This window comes from Coffea arabica, chromosome 5e, assembly GCF_036785885.1.
Source record: "Coffea arabica cultivar ET-39 chromosome 5e, Coffea Arabica ET-39 HiFi, whole genome shotgun sequence".
Lineage (NCBI taxonomy): Eukaryota > Viridiplantae > Streptophyta > Magnoliopsida > Gentianales > Rubiaceae > Coffea > Coffea arabica.
Window position 1 is genome coordinate 3,862,257 of NC_092318.1, and position 18,824 is coordinate 3,881,080.

The following is an 18,824-nucleotide window of genomic DNA, read 5'->3' on the forward strand; positions in this document are numbered from 1 at the left end:
CCTGCTTTTCTCTGTTTGAGCAAAAGAAAACGTGACACCATGGTCTTCCTTCTGGTATTTGGGGTACCTCTTGATCAGCCATTTCTGTAACTATTATAGTTAGGAATAAAAATAAAAAATATTTTTAGCATGAACGGAAAAAGATTCGAACATATAATAATGGAAACTGGGAAAACAGGATCATATACCTGTATTTGCAAAAGCTTCTGAACTGATATCAATGATGTTTTGCAACCACTGAGTGACGGAAGTGATAGAGTGTAGAGATGGTTCACCTGTGTACTGCCGCACCATTGGATAATCTTCAATGAATTTTCTGCTGGTATAGTATACAGCTGTTCCTTCATCTGATGTCTTCGCTGTTGCAGCATGGACGCGTTTTTTATCAAATGTGCAAAGGAAAAACTTTATGTTATCTGTTCCAACTGCTTTCCATTTTTTGAAAGGATTTCTAGGCTTATCCATTGGAAAAGTGATGGGTTTTGCAACAGGGGTTAGAAAGTAATGGGAGTATGTTTTCATGAATGTATGAGCTTTATTTATAAGACCATGTTGTTTAATACATGATGTAATGAAAAGAAAGCCATCAGAGAGGGTAGTTGAATGAGGTAAATGAGAAATGAATAGAGAGACTGAAACACGGTCTTCTGTTGTATGTGCAATAAAGAGAGGTGTCTAGACTTTCTAAAATAGAAACGGAGCAATTGATTATCTCAGCTGAACAGAGTTTAGATATATCAAATAGAATAGAGACTCTCTGAACATTGATACTTGTTCAGATACAAGTTTAATAGCCATATTAAAGATTCTGCAATTTTCTTGTACAGAGGGAACTCTGGATTCCTTGTTTTTTTGTTTGGAATAGTTTTATCAATTCCATTTTAGTTTCTTAGTTCAATTAAGTGATAGAGACCGCAACATGATCTGATATAATGCAGCCACGGTACCTGTTTAGACATAGACTTAATAGCTACATTAAAGATTCTGTATTTATTGAAAAAATGGAACTGTGGAACTTTGTTTCTTAACAGGTAGTTTAGGGACGTTGTTAAGATCGTCTCACCATCAGCACATTGCAGAGGCTTTAATTTCAGAGGAGTATATCCGTAGTTAGTCTCAGCACTAGCACATTGCAGAGGCTTTAATGCAGAAACAATATATCTCTGAACGTAGATATATGAAATGCAATGCAATTGATTATCAGAAAGTTGTGCCTTTAGTTCAGGGATCAAATAAGGAAAATAAGCATAATGACATATAGTAGATAGATGAGCTGGAAACAGGCCATACATAAAGGGGTTTAAATGTCATCAATATGTCTCCAGCGACAGATCATCGTGAACATAGTCAAGTGAGACAAGTTTACACAGCAGGCAATACAATGACAAAAGACCGCTGGCCAAGAGCAGGAAGTGTGATGACAGAAGACCTTCTTATAAGGACAAATAGACCAAGCATTACTTGTTTTTTCGTTACCTGCAAAAGTACATGATGCTGATATAGTATCTAATAAGAGCGTATGCTTAAATAGGCCTACATAGCTGCAAGAGTAACGACAAAAGATGTTCTGATGAGGACAAGCAAATCAAGCATTCCTTGGTTTTTTGCTGCTCGCAATGGCAGAAGTATCTGATATAGTAGCTTCGGCTACCTCGCTGAGTTCCATTCTTTTTGCAAGGCAAACGCGTGCCTTTGAGGAACCACACGGCGTATCTGCACACGAAACAAACATATCTATAGATAAAACCCAACAAAGATGGAAAATAGTGATTAATGGAAGGGATAGGAAATACCTGAAATGTTAATAGCAGAAGACTGACTTTCTGCTTCGGGAACATTTTGCTTCTTATCAAAGCAGAGCTGGCTTTTTGAAAAAGAACATGGTTTCTCTGTGCAACAGAACAAGCGAAAATAAATAAAAAAAGATTTGTGAATGGGTATTTTTAAAAGTATATGGCTAAGCATGTAGCAAATACCTGGAGTATCAGCTACAGAAAGCTGACTGGCCACATGAGAACTACTTAGGGGCTGTTCCTCAAGGAGTTCTTGGTCTCCGTTGTCTTCAAAGTAATAAACAATTGTATATCGCTGATAAGTCCCATCATCTTTGGTATTTCCAGGCTTAACTTGAGCAATGAATGTCTTGAACTTCAATGCGTCATGAATTAGTTCGAGCGGGAGTTCTTCATTCTGAGAATAAATTCAGGAAAATGGCTATGTAAGAAATAGCAACAAAGGGCTTCATAATGCGGATTTTTGTTTGTTTTACATAGTAGAGCATTAGTTCATTATCGTGATATAAACCTTGTTATAAAAATCCATTGCCGCAACAGCAGAAATGCCAAGCAATTGCTCAGCTAATTCACCAAATACAGAAGCCGTCATAACGGCGGTATCATCACTTAGATCAACATCAAAGCGGCACCTGGTTCGAAGGTTAAATAACATGAAAAAAATAGGAAATGCTTCAACAGTACAGATCAATGTTCAGTAAACAGGAATATGTAGCTTACCGCGGGGTCGCAGGCTGCCTTTCGTTACAGTGATTGCAGGTAAAAGTGTGGCCATAGTTGGCCGATGTCTGACGATGACACTTAACACAAGACATATACCAATATTTTTGGAATATGTTCTGGAAACAGAAACGAGCTTTAACCCAGGCGAGCTGTGAACATCAAAACAAAAGCGCAGGTATAATAAAGCGCAGGTATTTTAATAACAAAGCGACAAAGCGCAGGTATTTTAATATAATGACCTTCTGAGTTGCTAGGACAGCCTGTATAGTAGAAATTTTGTGCTTTGACTGATGAAACATCCTGGGACTATGCATATTATAAGTTTTTTCCTGAACCAGTGTAGCAAACTGGCTTTCATTTCTCATTGCCCTTTGATAGAAGATAAAAGTAAGTACATAATTAGCAGGTACAATATACAATTGCTACTCTTGAAATCGGCAGAAGGTGAAAAGAAACAATTCGAACTAACCAAGTTTTCAAATGGCTTGCATCTCCAATAGGTGGATCAATGAGAAGCACCGAATCGTTTCTAGTGGAGAGCGCAATTCCTGCCAGAAAGAGGAGTGCATGGTATTTAGAAAACAGAAAAAAAAAAATGAAATATGCTAACTCAAGAATAACTAAGGAATGAAATCGAAATAAGGCAGTATCCTCATATCAGTATCATTTGTGAACATTGTTGTACCTAAAAAGAGACAACTTGATAAGGAAATAAAGTAAGGATACCATTATAAGAGACAACTTTGACCCTGCGGCAAATAAGAACTGGCCTCTTTTTAAGCAGCTGCATAAGAACTTTGCCTTCAGTTTCAACAAACCTATTCCAGAGAGAGAGAACAACTGGCTGCATTCTGTTTTTTAAAGCATATGATCAGCTTTCTAATAAATCGTAAGACACCAGCCTGTATTCGTAAGCGATAATTTGAAGAGAAGGTTGTATTCTGGTTTCCAAATTATATGATCAGTTTTGTAATAAATCACAACATATCTGCATGAACGTGTAAGCGGCGTGTAGAAAAGAAGGAAGGATCCGCAGGAAAACAGGTTTTTTAGAAACTTACTCTTCGTTAACGATTACAAACCGCTGGACATATGAATCCTGCGATTGGATTCTGATTGGCTCAGCAGACTGTACATCGATGACCACTCCGAGGACATCTAATATCAAGGATTTAAAAGTGTCAACTATTTGAAAGGAGGATTTGATGATTTTATCAAATGTAGCAGGTATGCAACTTAACGTTAGATTACCAACAGTTTTGCTCTTCGAATCAACAAAGAGCGGGAAGTCTCTAAAAGGGATGTAATCAAAATGGAAGGGCAAGATGGAGCCATCGTCATCGTCATCTTCTTCAACAACAGTACGAGTGCTGATAACCCACTGGATGGTTATTCCATCAAACTGATATTTCTTGTCAATCTCTCTCACCTCAGCATTGGAGATACGATATTTCTTATACAATTGCAGCTTCGGACCCATCTTTTCAATAGCATTGTTGAAAAGGATACCCTGGACCCTAGAACCCTGCTAACAAATAACATGAAATGGATTAGTCTAGGTTAGACATCTGGTAAAGGCGACAGAAGCAAAAAGGCTGAGGGAAAAACCTCTGAGTCAGACAGCACAAATTTTTGATATCTTGTCGGGCTAGTCTTGCCCGAACCAGGATGCATCTTTTCTTTGACAAAAACCTTGGCTGTCCAATTTTGCATTTTTGGCTTGATATCAGCAATTTTTAGCAACTCAGACATCCTGGAGGGAACAAGCTAATTACGTATAAGTGATAAATATGTTCTTTGTACTTCGTTAAATGTTCAAACAGCATCAGTTGAAAAGGAAAAAATTGCAGATCAATATAGAAAAAATCAAGAAGAGCTAACCAAGTCAAAAAAATGATGATTTAGACAGCTGCAAAACCTCACGATAAACAACATTTCTCGTTTTACCAGAAGTCACAGAATCACTATAAGTCCCTGGTACAATGAGAACCTTGACCGATGTAGATGTTTTTGCACGAGAAAGAGCAACGTACAGTTGTCCATGGGAAAAGACCGGTTCACGTAAATAAATTCCCACATAATCTAGTGTCTGACCTTGGGACTTATTAATAGTCATTGCAAAACAAAGTTTAATTGGGAATTGAGTCCTCTTGAAAGGAATACCATTCTTCTCACTATCGGCTGATTGAAGTGGAATCCTTGGAAGTAAAACCTTTTTGCCTCGATGTTGTCCAACGGCAATCTCAGCACAGATTGTATTTTTCCCGAGCTCTTTGCAGATAAGGCGAGTGCCATTGCAGAGACCTTCAGCTGGGTTCAGATTGCGCAGCAAAATGACTGGACAGTTGTCCTTTAGGATTAATTTATGAGGAGGGAGGCCTTTTGGATTCAGAGAGTTAAGAAAATCTTCGTAATCTCCTTGATCGCGCTCATTAAGTGTTCTATCAGTGCTCGTATAAGTATAAGGCTGACCTGGGAACCGACTAATTATCATCTGATTTACATCATCAACTGCACTATTCGTTGCGGATAGGATACACCTATTTATCATTAGATAGGGATCCAAAGAGTAAAGCCGCAAGTCTGAAAACACTGATTCTATTAACCTGTGTGATCATAGGAGCTAGTCAAGACAAATACAATTTGCGGCAGGGTCGCCTATGACGATGCTATAATAAATAGCAGTACAGTTATCCCGTAGGTGCGTTCAAATGAATACCAACGGAAGTATTATAATGCAGAAACGTATGGCGATATATATAAAAGGCGTGAATTAGAAAGCAACCTGTCAAGAGAAGTATCCTTGCTATCATACGGTACTAATATGTCATTGGATAGAGATATTCGGCCATCTGCGTCCTCAGGTTCAGTCCCTTCGCCTACTCTAAGAAGGAATTCTGAAAACGGTTTATCTAGAAGAGCTCGCATATTCTCCGTTAGAGTAATTATTTGTAAGCTGCCCCACAAAGTAGAGTTGACAAAGCTGGCCTGAACCTGAATATCTCGTGTTGCATTTTGAATGACAGGGAGCGTTTGACGAAAGTCGCCACCAAAAACGACAACTTTACCACCAAACGGCTTGTCACTGTCCATGATATCCTTAAGGAGTAGATCAAATGCTTCAATGGTATCTCGCTTCGCCATTGAAGCCTCGTCCCACAGGATTAACTTGGCCATGACAATCAGTTTAGCAATCGAGCTCTGCTTACTGATTTGGCAAGTCTTAGTGCTTGATGCATCAAGAGGAATCTTAAACCGTGAGTGAGCGGTTCTCCCTCCAGGAAGAATAGACGCTGCTACCCCGGATGAGGCAACTGCCAATGCTATATGGCCTTGAGTCCGCAACGTAGCAAGTAGGGCACGATACAAAAAGGTTTTACCCGTTCCTCCAGGACCATCGACAAAGAAGCTTTTGCAATCAGGTGAATAGATGTCTGACATAATAGTATTATATGCAGCTTGCTGACCAACGTTCAATTGATAAACCGTTAGCAAATCATCATCTGAAAAGGGAATATTCCGTTCACTTTCAATTTCCTTGGCAAAACGTTCATGGTCAGTAAACAAATGATCGTCAGGGACCAGATGGTAATCACCAATGCGTTTACCCATCTGCTCCAGTGATCTATTTATGTCCTGCAGCACACATCTCCTAATGTAAGCAGGATCACGGCCATTTGCAAGGCCGTTTCTTTCGAAATCAGATGACAAGTCCTTCTCATATTTCTCCCATAAACTAATAGGATTGGAAGGAGCACAGAAAACAAGTAACATTGAAAACAAGGCTCTAAGCGACCAAGGCATTTGAAAAGTACTGGCTTCGTCAAGAGTGTCTTCTATATAAGCATCAGATTGAAGCAAGCCCATCCGAAAGGCAGCTTCTCGATAGGAAGACGAAAGTTGGCCATTGACAGTAAGAAGGTGGTTAAATGACTTTGGCGCACGAATATGAGATAAGAGCAACCTTAGAAAGTATCGTTCACCTTCACTGGGATTAACCGCAACCACTCTTCCGATGACCTTTCTGCGTTTTCTGCGAGTCCATTTTTTCTTATCGGAATGCCAAACAAAGTACTCTGGAAAATCCCGATACAGACATTTAAGCATGCGTGTCTGTTTACTTCGTCTATTCATGGAAAAAAACTCAGTCAGCATTGTTTTAGAAAAATCTGCACTGTTGATCAGATCTGATAGGTTCGAATTCCTATGGAAAGAAACCATTTGTTCGCCTGGAAGATGGAGCTGAAGCGTGTAAACAGAAGGCGACATTTCTGAAATCGGAAATCTATAAATGCGCCACATTGCTTCAGCAGCTGCAACCCATCGAGCAGATTGGAATTCATGGATCTCATCTATATCTTCCGAAGTATTTTCAGAATGAATATGGAAACTGACTCTGTCATGCCCCTTGTATACATATTTGTACAAGTATTTGACCAGCTTAACAGTGGAGCAAATTTCGACATTTAAGTGACAATCTATAAGAGCAAGAAGGTATGGAGTGTAGGGGACAACCCATCTATTGTCTAGACAATGATTCCTTACCCTAACAGATCGGTTATTCTGCCTTCGTCTATAATGAGGGTAACCATCTTCAGAATGAGTAGTCCGTTCAAGATATTCCTTTGGATAATGATTCTTACACATTCCATTTCGCATGCAGACATTTTCTTTGTTTAGTGACCCACAAGGGCCATGCATCATGTGTTTTATAACAAGGGAGTATAAGTAGCTTTGTTCTGTTGGGTCAGGTAGCTCGGCAGAAACTATCCTGTCATAGGCATCTGGATTAAGCGGTTTAGCATCTGGTTTCAAAATCACCAGCATGTGTGCATGAGGAAGGCCTCTTTTTTGGTGCTCAATTACATAAACAAAGGCTGCAACTTCGCCAAAGAGTTTTTTCTTAACAATTTCTGATCTAAGAACCTCAAATTTTGCCCGAAAAACTCTAGCAACCAAATCTGGCCTATCTTGAGCCTTTTCTTCATATTTCAAGTTATCTTGTATCTCTTTCCACATGGTGTTACAGGTCATAGTCAAGAAGAGGTCCGGTTTACCAAATTTCTGGACCAAAGCCATAGCATCTAGATATCTACGCTTCATATCTCTTGGACCACCAATGAAAGAAGCCGGAAGATATATCCGACGACCAACGTCATTCCCAGTACTGCAGCCGGTGGACACACCATCAATGATTCCCTTAAGTAGTTCAGACCTAACTTCCCTTTGTTTGTTCCTATGAAAATTCAGCCTCGACGTTTCAATCTTAACATAAACATCAACTGAGAACTGTTGTAACAACCTTCTAGCGTGTAAGAGCATCGACCTATCATCTTCTCTTATTTGGAACTTGTAACAGTAATACTCTCTAGCTGAAACAGTGTCTCGTTTTGCTTTCCCTTTCTCGGCCACTGCAGGGAAAAATTAAATGTGGTAGAAATTTTTCTAATAGAAGGATCAATGGGCAGGGAGCAGAAACAACGCTATAGTTTTTTAAGCACTTGAAAATACCTGTATTTTCAAGAGCAATCAAATCAGAAGGTTCTTCTATAAGGGAAAAATCCAGCATATCATCCTCATCAGGTTTTTGTTTTCTCTTAGGAGGAGCAGGTTTCTTTGGGATACCATGATGCCACCCAGATTCCCCGCGAGGGAACAAGAGCGGATACTGTAAGGGGTCGTAACAAGCATAATAATGTTGTATCCTATGACAGGAGCTCGAATGGGTGTACACCTGAATGTGGGCATTTTTTTCGAGAGCCTGGTCATCCGACTCGGTCCAAATCGCAGCTACCTGAGAAGTAGCTGGAAGGTTATATACTCGCTGGTCCAAACCTGGATCAGAATTGAGTATGATCCTATGTTTCTCAAGTTGAGGAACATCACGAAGACTCCTAAAGAACCTGGTATAAGGATTCCTCTGAAGCACGTGCATTAGAAATTCAAGAGTACTCCCACGTAAACGAGGTGAGTCATGAAGTCTCAGCGAGAGCTCTTCATCATAGTCATAGAACAACAATTGAATACCAGTAGGAGGAGAGGCTGAAGGCGAAAGGCTGTTAAGCAAGTGATAGACCTGACCTTGAACACGAAACGTGTAAACTCCATGGCTATTTTTTGTGAGGTTTCTATCGTATTTTGCAGCAAAGGTAGTAAAAGCAAGATTGTTGTTAATCGTGCGAATATTTCTTTGGAATTCTGTGCTTTCCTCGTCCATCCCAGTGAAAAGACGAACGAGGTCATAAGGAAGCGCGTGTTGCACAAGTGAAACTGCCCCGTTCGAACAACAAAAACCTGGAGGTTCAAGATAGAACCTCTTTGCACCACAATGCTGACAATGTGGTACATTAGGAAGAGTTAGAGGTTTAGTTGGAATTTTCTCTAAACGGGACCGTTTCGCAATGATAGGCTGTGATCTCCTGGCAGGCTGTCTTTGTTGAACAGGACTGGCCGGTGAAGAACCAGGCCGAGCAGCTGCTAAGCATAAAGGGCATTGGTGAGAAACAAAAGTATTAGAAACTGACAGGAACAATAAGAAGTAGATAAAAACCCTTGAACGAGCGAAATATGGTATGGAAAGGAAAAAAGGCCAGACAAGCAGGCAAAGGAAAAACAAAGTATTCCAAGTGGTCTGGCCAGTAGGAGAAGAGAATAGCTATCGAGGCAAAAGTATACCTCCAGGAGGTAGGAGCGAAGGCTGAGGCGAAGGAACAGAAGAAATAGGCTGTTGAGATAGAACAGACATGTTAGTAGATGGCTGGATAGCAGCAGAAACGAGTGGTTGATCTGCTGGACAGGATAAGGCCGCACCGCTAGCGTCAATTCTAGATCTGGAAAGATACCCCTTTCTGTTCTGTTCAGATTTTTTTAGCTGACGTATTATCGGCGAAGGAACATGAACAGGAGATGATTGTGCTCTCTGTTCAGCGTACTTTTCTCTCCTACGACGCAGCATGGCGTCTCTCAAATGCTGTGGCATTTCAGCATAACATTTGCGGCGGGTCGCATTACGATCCATAAATGCAAGCCTTAATAGGGCATAAGTTACAAACAAAAGAAATATGAAAAAAGATAACTGGAGCAGGAATTTAGAAGGAAGAAACAGGTTGCTACAAAATGCTTTACAGCAACTTGACTCCTAACATACTGTCAAAGGGGCTAAAAACGTAGGCAACAGAAAGGAGAAAAAAACAAATGGCAATCAACCAGTTCAAAACAAGAGGAAAAGGCAGGCTACGAGCTACAGGGGGGGACATAGCTGGACGAAAGCAAAAAGTAAGAGTCAATCTAGTAACAAGCTACATACGGTCACAGCAATCCAGTAGCAAGCTACATACCATCATTGTATTGGTAACAGGAAAAAAATCAAAAGCACAGCCATCTGGAAGAAGCATAAAAAACAAAAATATACTTCAAACATGAAAGGAAGCTACCAGAAACAAATAAATACCAGCTACAAAGGGGGAAAAAAAAAGAACTGGCTTGTAACGTTCGAAAAAGTAGACATGCAAAAGAATGTATGAACCAAGGAGGACTGCATGGCAAGAATGAGATGGTAGAAAGAACAAATAACAAAGTGTATGTACATAAAAGACAACAGAGGCAAATGTAAAACCTGATAGATCTCTAAAGTAGGAAGACGAACAGCAGTAGAATGCAGAGGAACACCCACAGAGGCTCCTTCAAGTCGGCAGCTGAGAAGGGGGGAAAAAAGGAAAAAAGAGCCAGGCTTCCTGTGTGAACAAGAAACTTAAAAAAGAAAAGGCTAGTTTACTGGAAAAGAAAAATTAGCGCAAATGATCGTATATGTTGCAGAGAGTATATTCATAAGACCCTAGACCTAAAATGGAATTAGTTTAAGACAATCAATGATAAATCAAAGAATTCAAAGAGTAAATACACTTGTGAAGATAAAAGTAGAAAAAGTTACTCAATTTTCCCTGCTATTATTTCTATCCTGAACACCTTTTCATTTCATGCCTCGAGTACGTTAGTTTAGTCCATAAGGAAAAAGGTGGAATTCAACACTCATATAAACCAAATTTGCGAAAAAATCCCTTTTAAAAGTAATAAGGGACGAAAAAAACTGAGAACAAAATGGTACTTCTTCAAACTTTGTCATAAATGTTTATTGGATTCTTGTAATGACAAAGCTTAATTTAGAATCTCAACTTGTGCTAGGTTGATTCATAGAAAAGACGTGGAGTTTAACAACTTCTAATTCTCCTTCTCCCAAGAACGCAAATAATTTTTTTTAAATGTATTTTAGAAGTAGATAAGCAATAGAAGTAAGAAAAAAAAAGTTTCTTATCAAAATTTGTCCTACATGTTTCATATGAAAAAAAGGACATCTTATTATGTTGTGGCTTATTTTAGTCCAAAAATCTGCATTATCGACTCCTATATGACTTTACAACCATGAGGCAGCAAATGCGCAAGAACATTAAAAACATAAAAACATGGAATCAACTCCTATGATTTATAAGGAATTACTATTTTTTGGGTCAAAAGTTCTCAGCCTCCTTCCCTCTTCTTAAGTTCCATCCCTCCTTAACCAAAGATTTAAAAAATGGGGAAAAAATCTAAGAAACAAACATAAAGAACGCGTAATAAAATTGGGATAAAATGTAATTACCAGAATTTTGAGCTTCCCTCAGGCCAAAAGAGGCGAGTGAAGTTCTCAACCTGTTCAGAGATGGTTGGAAGAGTTTCTCGTCCTCGCAGAAAGAGCAAACGGAAAGGATAAGAGAAACAATAGTAAGAAAGACAGTGCCGAATGTAATAACAGGGAGGGAAAAGGATAAAGGCAAACTTAACAATACAGACGCACCTGCCATAACTTGAAAGCAGACTGCACGCAGGCACAAAAATAGCAATCATCGGCAGCAAAGCTTGAAAGGGTGGAAGTTCTTTTGTGCTGCGGCAAGCGGGCGGCCCTGCAGCTACGTGAAAGTAGAAAGTTTTTTTGAACTGCATTTAATGTGGCAAAAAATTATACAGGCGAATATCTCTCTACAAAACAGATAAACAAGCAAGCACTGCACGATGTATCAGGAAAAAGGGCAAAAAAGAATGAGGCAGGGGTGTTTTGTGATAGAAACAAGACTCAGACCGGTCCAAAGCAGATGCACAAAGTCAACGGGATGTAATACATACCCAACTTCCAGCGCGTGTGGTGTTTCTAGCACAAGGGGTCTGTCCGGACTGTCCCACGAAGGACAAAAATAACAAGTTTTTGTGCGGCTTTACTTTTTCGTCAATATAGGTGGGCAAATAATTCTCCTCCTTTTATATTGGCTTAACAATCGTTGCTAGTGGGGACTTTTTTTTTTCTTGTGTTGCTTTAGGGAAATAGAGACGGACATTAAAGGCAATCAATTTTATTTTTTTTTGTTCCAGAAAGCGTTTTTTAGTAGTGCGTTCATAAGAATCTAGATTGTGTTTACCAATTATCTGTGGGAGATTGAAGTCATTTATAAAGCACGAGTAAATAAAAGGCGAAATCAATATGGCATTACAAAAGGATCGTTTGACGGAAGAATTGGTCCTTGCGAAATATACAAGGCATTACATCATAAAAGGCAATCATAAACAAAGTTACCGGTAGGAGCACAAAGGAACCTAGAACTCTAACCAAAGCAGGAAAGGCACATTTTACTCTTCAACAGACGAAGCTTCTCCAACCAAATATGACGTAACAATTGTAAACCTGATTCCAGTTACTCTTATGAATTCAGGAGAACGCTTAACATAACATAACAATTCTTTTCCATCAAGAGTATCAGCAACCCGGAGGTTCAAGCTAACACCCTGCAACAGGCAAAAAAGGGTTAGGAAAAAATGTGCATCATATGTAGTGTGAAATGGACAAGCACTCACGAATAACCAAACTAAAGCGCACCTCATATTCAGATTGGCTCAGCTGGTATGCAGTAAAGCCCATCAGTTTCTCAGCTTCGTAACCCAAGGCAATAACACAAATGGAACCAGTGCCATCAGCAATGTCCAACTTAACACGTGCTCTGAGAACAAAAGATACCAGGCAGGAAATAAAATTCATTAGTTCCAAGCAAACAGAAGCAAGGCCTAAACAAAAAAGTAGCAACAGCGTACCTTGGAAAAGTATGAAGATCCTTGAGGCAGGAAACACAGGAAATTCCAAGAGTCTCAATAAAGTCGTTAGGTGCAAAACAATATGGACAAGCTAAATTCCATAGCCTGTGCAGGCGATCAATAGTAGCTCGGCCCTTAATCTATGCAGAACTTATAGGCTGGGAAACGGAACAAGTGGTGTCACAATAACAAGAAAAAAGCTTTTAAAAAGAACGAATACAGGAAGGGCAGGGTCTATAACAAAGCGAATTGCTGTGGCAACACTGGAAATGGTGCACAGCATGGTGTCACCAACAGGAGGAAGCAGCACGGAGGGATTACAGTATTTCTTCTCCAAAACAGAAGTCATTAACACAGAACAGTTATGACGGTACCTATAAAGAGACGAATCAAAAGTAGTAATAATAAGCTGATGTAGGCACCAGTTAGAGGGGGATTGTGTTGGTTGTTTGGTTTTAAAAGAATACAGAAAAGCAGGAATAAATAACCATCGTTCAAGATGCAAAGCTTCTTGAATCTGGGGGGAGACCAAAACAACAGAAGTAGCTTTAGTACAAACGGATAAATCTGGAAGGAAGTAAAAGAAAAAAATATAATAAGCAACAGAACAAAAAAGGGAAACTAACATAGGTGTAGTTATAAGCATTTGGAACTCACAATTGTCGGTCTTCACTATGACTTTCATACCAATAATAACTGGCCTGGATTCAGTGGATCTCACTGCATTCATTATAGACCCTCCCTCTTCAGACTCAATCTCACCGATTAGCGTCAAAATAATAGGCATATTACTGTAAGGGAAGTAGAAAGCAAATGGTAAAAGCAGATGAGTACAAGGACAATGAAAAACAACTAAGAGCATTAGTATGGAGATGAACCTCTGATCTGCAACGACATAATCCCTAGAAACAACAGAAGGAACCTCAGGGCGCGATTCCTTCACAGGCAAAGCATGCAAAACAACACCCATCTTGTCTATAAAAAAAGCAAAGACATAAAAGTTAATACCATGTTGCTGCGCTGAAAAAGGCAAAATGCAAAAATGGAGCATAAAAGAAACGGGGGGAAATGTCTCACTTATAGAGATCTGACTATCTGCAAAATGCTGGAAGGAGGTAAAGGGGGTAAGATCGACAAAAGGGGGAAGGGTCGGCATTTCAGGTTCAAAGGCCTCTCTGATCATGGTAGCGCTGTTTATAACCCAAAAGAAGCGATACAGATCGGACGGAGTAGACCTGGGAATCTGCTCAACAGTAGCGTCACTAATGAAGTATTTTTTGAAAGGAACAAGCAAACCATCAATGCGAGCAACATTGTCATCAAAGGCGACAGCAGAAACCTTTACACCCTATCCATCACAAGACAAAAAACAGTGGGGGAAAAATCAACCACAGCGGAGCGGGGAGAAATAACAAAACAATCAAAGAGTCAAAAGAAAACATACATGGGAATCAGCAAAGACAAAGCGGCGATACATCCTGGATGCATGAGATGCATAGGTTGTTTTTAGATGAGAAGCCTCAATAACCTGGATGACAGAAGTCCAACGTGACAGGGAGCTATGGACCTCAGAGACGCGCAAAGGCTCGATGGTCATCTAAAGAACCGAAAACGGAAACAAAGGCAAGTTGAGGTAAGCCTAAATTCATCAGGGGCTAGAAGAACGGGAATATATCAAAAGAATGCAAAAGAAAGCATAGCCCAAATGGGAAACAGGATCCAGGAGCTGATAATGCAACAGAAAGCATGCAAATTGGGTAGAATAAAAAAAGAGACGTGAACAAGTAGTTAAGCTTACAACCAGAGGCTAAAACAAACAGAGGAAAAGAAAGCCGCCTTTATGGAAGAACAGCAAAAGAGCAACACAGCACAAAAACAGAAGAAGGGCCTATTTCAATCAGATGCAACACCTCTAACAAATGACGATTCGGATGCCACTGTGAATCGGGTGCAATTTCAAAGAAATTTCTTCTAAGAGTGTTGACTGGAACTGCAAAAAAAATCAGGAAAGACTGCCACGTTATTAAATGAAAGAAATTTGTTATTTGATGAAGAAGGGGGCTGAGATGTCACATGACCAAGTAGTTTGATTACCTCTCTTTATTTATCTTTTTTTTTTTGGGGTTCTCTTTCCTTACAGCATATCGGCACTAATAATTGTGTTTCAATTGTGTAAACTGAGTTGATGATGAACAAATTGAGTTTGTTAAACTCTGACCTTATTTGATTTATTGCAGAGATTCACCTCAAATAAATTTCCTCATTTGTGACTATATAACTAATGAGACCTGACTGATTTCCTAATTTATTAGCATTGTTCTTAAAGAAAGAAAGTGGACCGAAGGACCTTAAATCATTCCTTCCATCAATATTCTCAAGCCTGTATGTATGCAAGAAACTGGCTAACTTTTACAGGTTAAGGAAAAGCAAATATTTTTTTGACTACGAACATTCCCAGGTCTTCCACTGAACTCAAATGCTTGTTCCATTACGTAATCTATTTGCAAGTGTGCATGGCAGCTTCTGTAAAACCTGTAATCATACATTTGCTATTTATGTTTTTGGCTTTCCAAATTTTCTTCGCGAATGGAGAGAATTGCAGGTGGGAGACAAAAAAAAGTTTGCAGCACACTAATTTTTTTTGGGACATTTTTTTTGTTTTATATTAAAAAAAAAAAATTTTAAAAATTGCGGTCCGGAATTATTTGAAATATTTCATAAGATTTGATTTGAGGATTGAGAATCTGGTAACTAACAAAAGTAAAAAACACAAGCAACTTGTAGGGCCCAAAATAGCGGACATGAACAAAAAAGATAGACAGAGAGGTTTTTTTTTTTATGACGCGACAAGGACCTTTTTAGATAAGAAATTAGATAAGAAAAAACAAGGAACAAATAGCATATGAGCCAGCAAGACATAGAAAAGGCCTTTGCTAGCCGTCTTGAGCCAGCAAGCACAGAGAACCCAACACAGCGCAAGAATACAAGAGAGAGTAAGCTAAGTGAACAGTTCACTAAAAACAATAATGGACCTCACCGGACAAAGCACTGCACAATTGAACTCCAGGCAAAGAAAAAAAGGGTACAGAAGAAGCTCGCAGCAAAGACGCAATTCCACTGGACAGGAAGGAGAAGAAGGCTTACAGCGAAAGAAGAGGGAGAGAACAAAGGCGAACGGCACAAGATCCTAAACCAGCAACCAACAGCGAAGACGGCACCTCTTTGTCAGTAAGATAAGAATTCATGAATGAGAAACAAAACAAAAAAGTTGCACGTCACCGGACAAGGGGCGAAAAAAATACGAACTCCAGAGGGGGAGGGAGGAAAACAGGAAGCTTACAGAAGAGATCGGAGTTCACTGGAAGGGAAGAAGGAGAAAGTTCACGATGAAGGAGAAGGAAAGATATGGACCGATGCAGCCAACAGCAAATGCGGCAGCTCCTTGGGCGGTAAAAAGACATTGGAATTGGCATTTGTACCAGTCTGGAGAGCACGCCGATAAGCGACAAAGCATCATTGTTGTTGGGGGGGGGAAAAAAAAGAAGAGAAAGAGAAAAGAGGAAGCAAAAGAATGACAGAAGAAAGAGAGAGAGGAGCTGCAAAGAGAAGCAGCGGGGCAGCGAGGAATACTGGCAGCGAGGGCAGCAGAAGCACATGGGATACTGGCTGACAGAAGAAAGAGAAAGAGGAGCTGCAAAGAGAAGCAGCGGGGCAGCAGAAGCACATGGGATACTGGCAGCGAGGCCAGGTGGGAAGCTAACGCGCAAGGCGCGAAGGACTGAATGCTTCCAATCCACATGCCGGGCACGTGAGAGGGGAGCTGCAAAGAGAAGCAGCGGGGCAGCGAGGAATACTGGCAGCGAGGGCAGCAGAAGCACATGGGATACTGGCTGACAGAAGAAAGAGAAAGAGGAGCTGCAAAGAGAAGCAGCGGGGCAGCAGAAGCACATGGGATACTGGCAGCGAGGCCAGGTGGGAAGCTAACGCGCAAGGCGCGAAGGACTGAATGTTTCCAATCCACATGCCGGGCACGTGAGAGGACGACGAAAGTTTTGGCTGAATGCTGGTGGGACGTTATCTAAAATAAAAAAAAAAAATGTGGTGGGACAATTTCTATATTATGTAATAAAATGTAGTTTTTAATAATCATTCTAATTCTAGTTTTGTGCTTTGGAATGAGAATTTGTTATATATTCCTAGACTAAGTGCCTGTTTGATAACATAAAAAAGTGCTGAAATTGAATTCATTCATACATTCAGATGTTGTGGGTATTTGATAAATAAAAATTCACCTGCTGAACTTATTAAGTGGTGCTGAATTTGTATGTATTTTTTTCAGCACAAGAATCGTAGCTGAATGCTTAATTTAATAAGAATCAAGAGATTTACTTCAACTACTTTATCTTATCTACCAAATATATCCCTGTTTGTTAATTACATTTAAAATTCTTATCTAATTAAACAAAACAACCTGATATTCTCTATTCAAAATTTTTTTTTAACAATAGTATTTTTTTGCAGTAATTTTCATCCACAAACATTTATATTTTGATATATATATTTTTTGTGCAGATAAATATTATTTATGTGATGCAGCTTATCCACACACACGTGGTTTTATGACACCATATCGAAATATTAGATATTGGTTGTCTGATTTTCGAAATGCTTCTCGTCCAAGATCAAAAGGAGAACGCTTTAACCAAGCACATGCAAGATTGAGAAATGTAATTGAACGTGCTTTTGGAGTATTAAAAGCTTGTTTTCCCATTCTCAAAATGATGAAACTATACCCTTTTCCCACACAAAGAAACATTGTCATTGTATGCATTGCTCTTCACAATCATTGTCATTTTCATACCTAATAATTTTAAGTTAATTAAATCATAGGTTCTATTTCGTTTTTGGATTAAAAGATAGAAGGGCAAAATTGTACAATTTAGCTTATTAAGCATTAAGTTATGAATATTTATCAAACAGTATAAATAGATTCAGCATTAAGATTTAAACATTCATATATCTCTTTTCAGTGCTTAAAATTTAGCAAATTAATTATTTCAGTATTCAGAATTCAGAATTCAGATTCAGTGTTATGAAACGGAGCCTAAGTCTGCATCTGGAATCTTAATGTATATAATACATTTAGCTATTAGTTTATATATTTGATAGTTAATAAAATGTGTTTATTCTTATGTGAATAGTGACTGTTTTTTGTTTACTTTCTTCCACAATTGCTGCGGATCTATTTTCAACTTAATAAAACTTTTCAGCTTTGAATTCCGCATAAAAATGATAATTCAGATCACCACCAAACCCTCTAAAGCCCATTTCTAGTTAAAGAATTGTACCTTATAATCCCACTAGAAGGTCTCTTAAATTGCTCAGACGAAACCTGCAAAGCTGCCCCGAAGACCTGCCTGCTCTGTTAGGTCAGTAGCCAGCAGACTTTCTGGCTAGTTTCCAGTGGCTCCAAAAATTGCCAAGTCCCATCAATCCTTCCTTGTCAAAGATATGTGTTTCTTATCATCCTAGAGAACATGATTCCATTCAAATGCCTCTCAAACTGCCGAAACCAACCATCCAAACATTTCCCTAAAGGGCTGCCTGCAAAACTCTCAGGCTGTGGACCAGCCAACTTCTTGCTAGTTTCCAGTGGTTCAGGTCGCATATCTGTGCCTCATATACCCATATCCTAGTTGAGGTATTATGTCTATAATCCCCAAAACATTTAATCTCACATATTGCCTCATAAACTGCTAAAACCAACCGCTAAATATGCCCCCAAGTGCTGCCTAATGGCTGTCAGGCTATTTTGCACCCAAATTTCTTTGGTGGTACAAGACCATCCTCAAGCGCACTATTCAATTCTTCTATTTGATGACAGCTACAAGCCACCCATTCATAAATAGAACTTGCCAATGTGAGACATGCACAACTCACACAAAATTTACCTATGGCAACTTACTGTAATCCTTACCAGAAAAGCTACCACTTTTCTTGTTTCAAGTTACACCTGTTGCTAAATTGCTTCAATTTTCTTTGCTGAGTTAATGAAAGTTAAAAATATAGGTATGTATGTATGTATTATTTGAGTGCCCTATGATCATGGTTTTTTCTTTCAATGAGTTATTTGAGTGCCCTGTGATCATTTTTTTTAACCGGTAAAAAAAATGGTTGGGCGGGTTCGTTTGTGGC

The 18,824-nt window shown here is 39.3% G+C and overlaps 1 protein-coding gene across 1 annotated transcript; it reads right to left on the reverse strand.

Annotated features, from left to right (window-relative positions):
* Positions 1–2,280: 2,280 nt before the first annotated feature.
* LOC113722599 (uncharacterized) lies at positions 2,281–9,534 on the reverse strand. Its single transcript, XM_072049494.1, has 12 exons — positions 9,192–9,534; positions 8,028–9,035; positions 5,302–7,927; positions 4,424–5,122; positions 4,125–4,269; positions 3,768–4,041; positions 3,578–3,674; positions 3,243–3,367; positions 2,986–3,064; positions 2,756–2,885; positions 2,514–2,665; positions 2,281–2,425 (listed from the first exon to the last, which is right to left on the reverse strand). Exons 1-12 carry the CDS (start codon positions 9,532–9,534, stop codon positions 2,281–2,283), a joined length of 5,823 nt encoding a protein of 1,940 aa, XP_071905595.1.
* Positions 9,535–18,824: the final 9,290 nt, after the last annotated feature.

Bases quoted from the DNA above. Each gene is read 5' to 3' on its own strand.
- LOC113722599 (XM_072049494.1), bottom strand. From the start codon at position 9,534: ATGGATCGTAATGCGACCCGCCGCAAATGTTATGCTGAAATGCCACAG. The intron at 4,042-4,124 runs GTTTTTCCCTCA...ATTTGTTAGCAG, and splicing joins TTGTGCTGTCTGACTCAGAG to GGTTCTAGGGTCCAGGGTAT. The intron at 2,886-2,985 runs GTTAGTTCGAAT...CTTCTATCAAAG, and splicing joins GCAAGCCATTTGAAAACTTG to GGCAATGAGAAATGAAAGCC.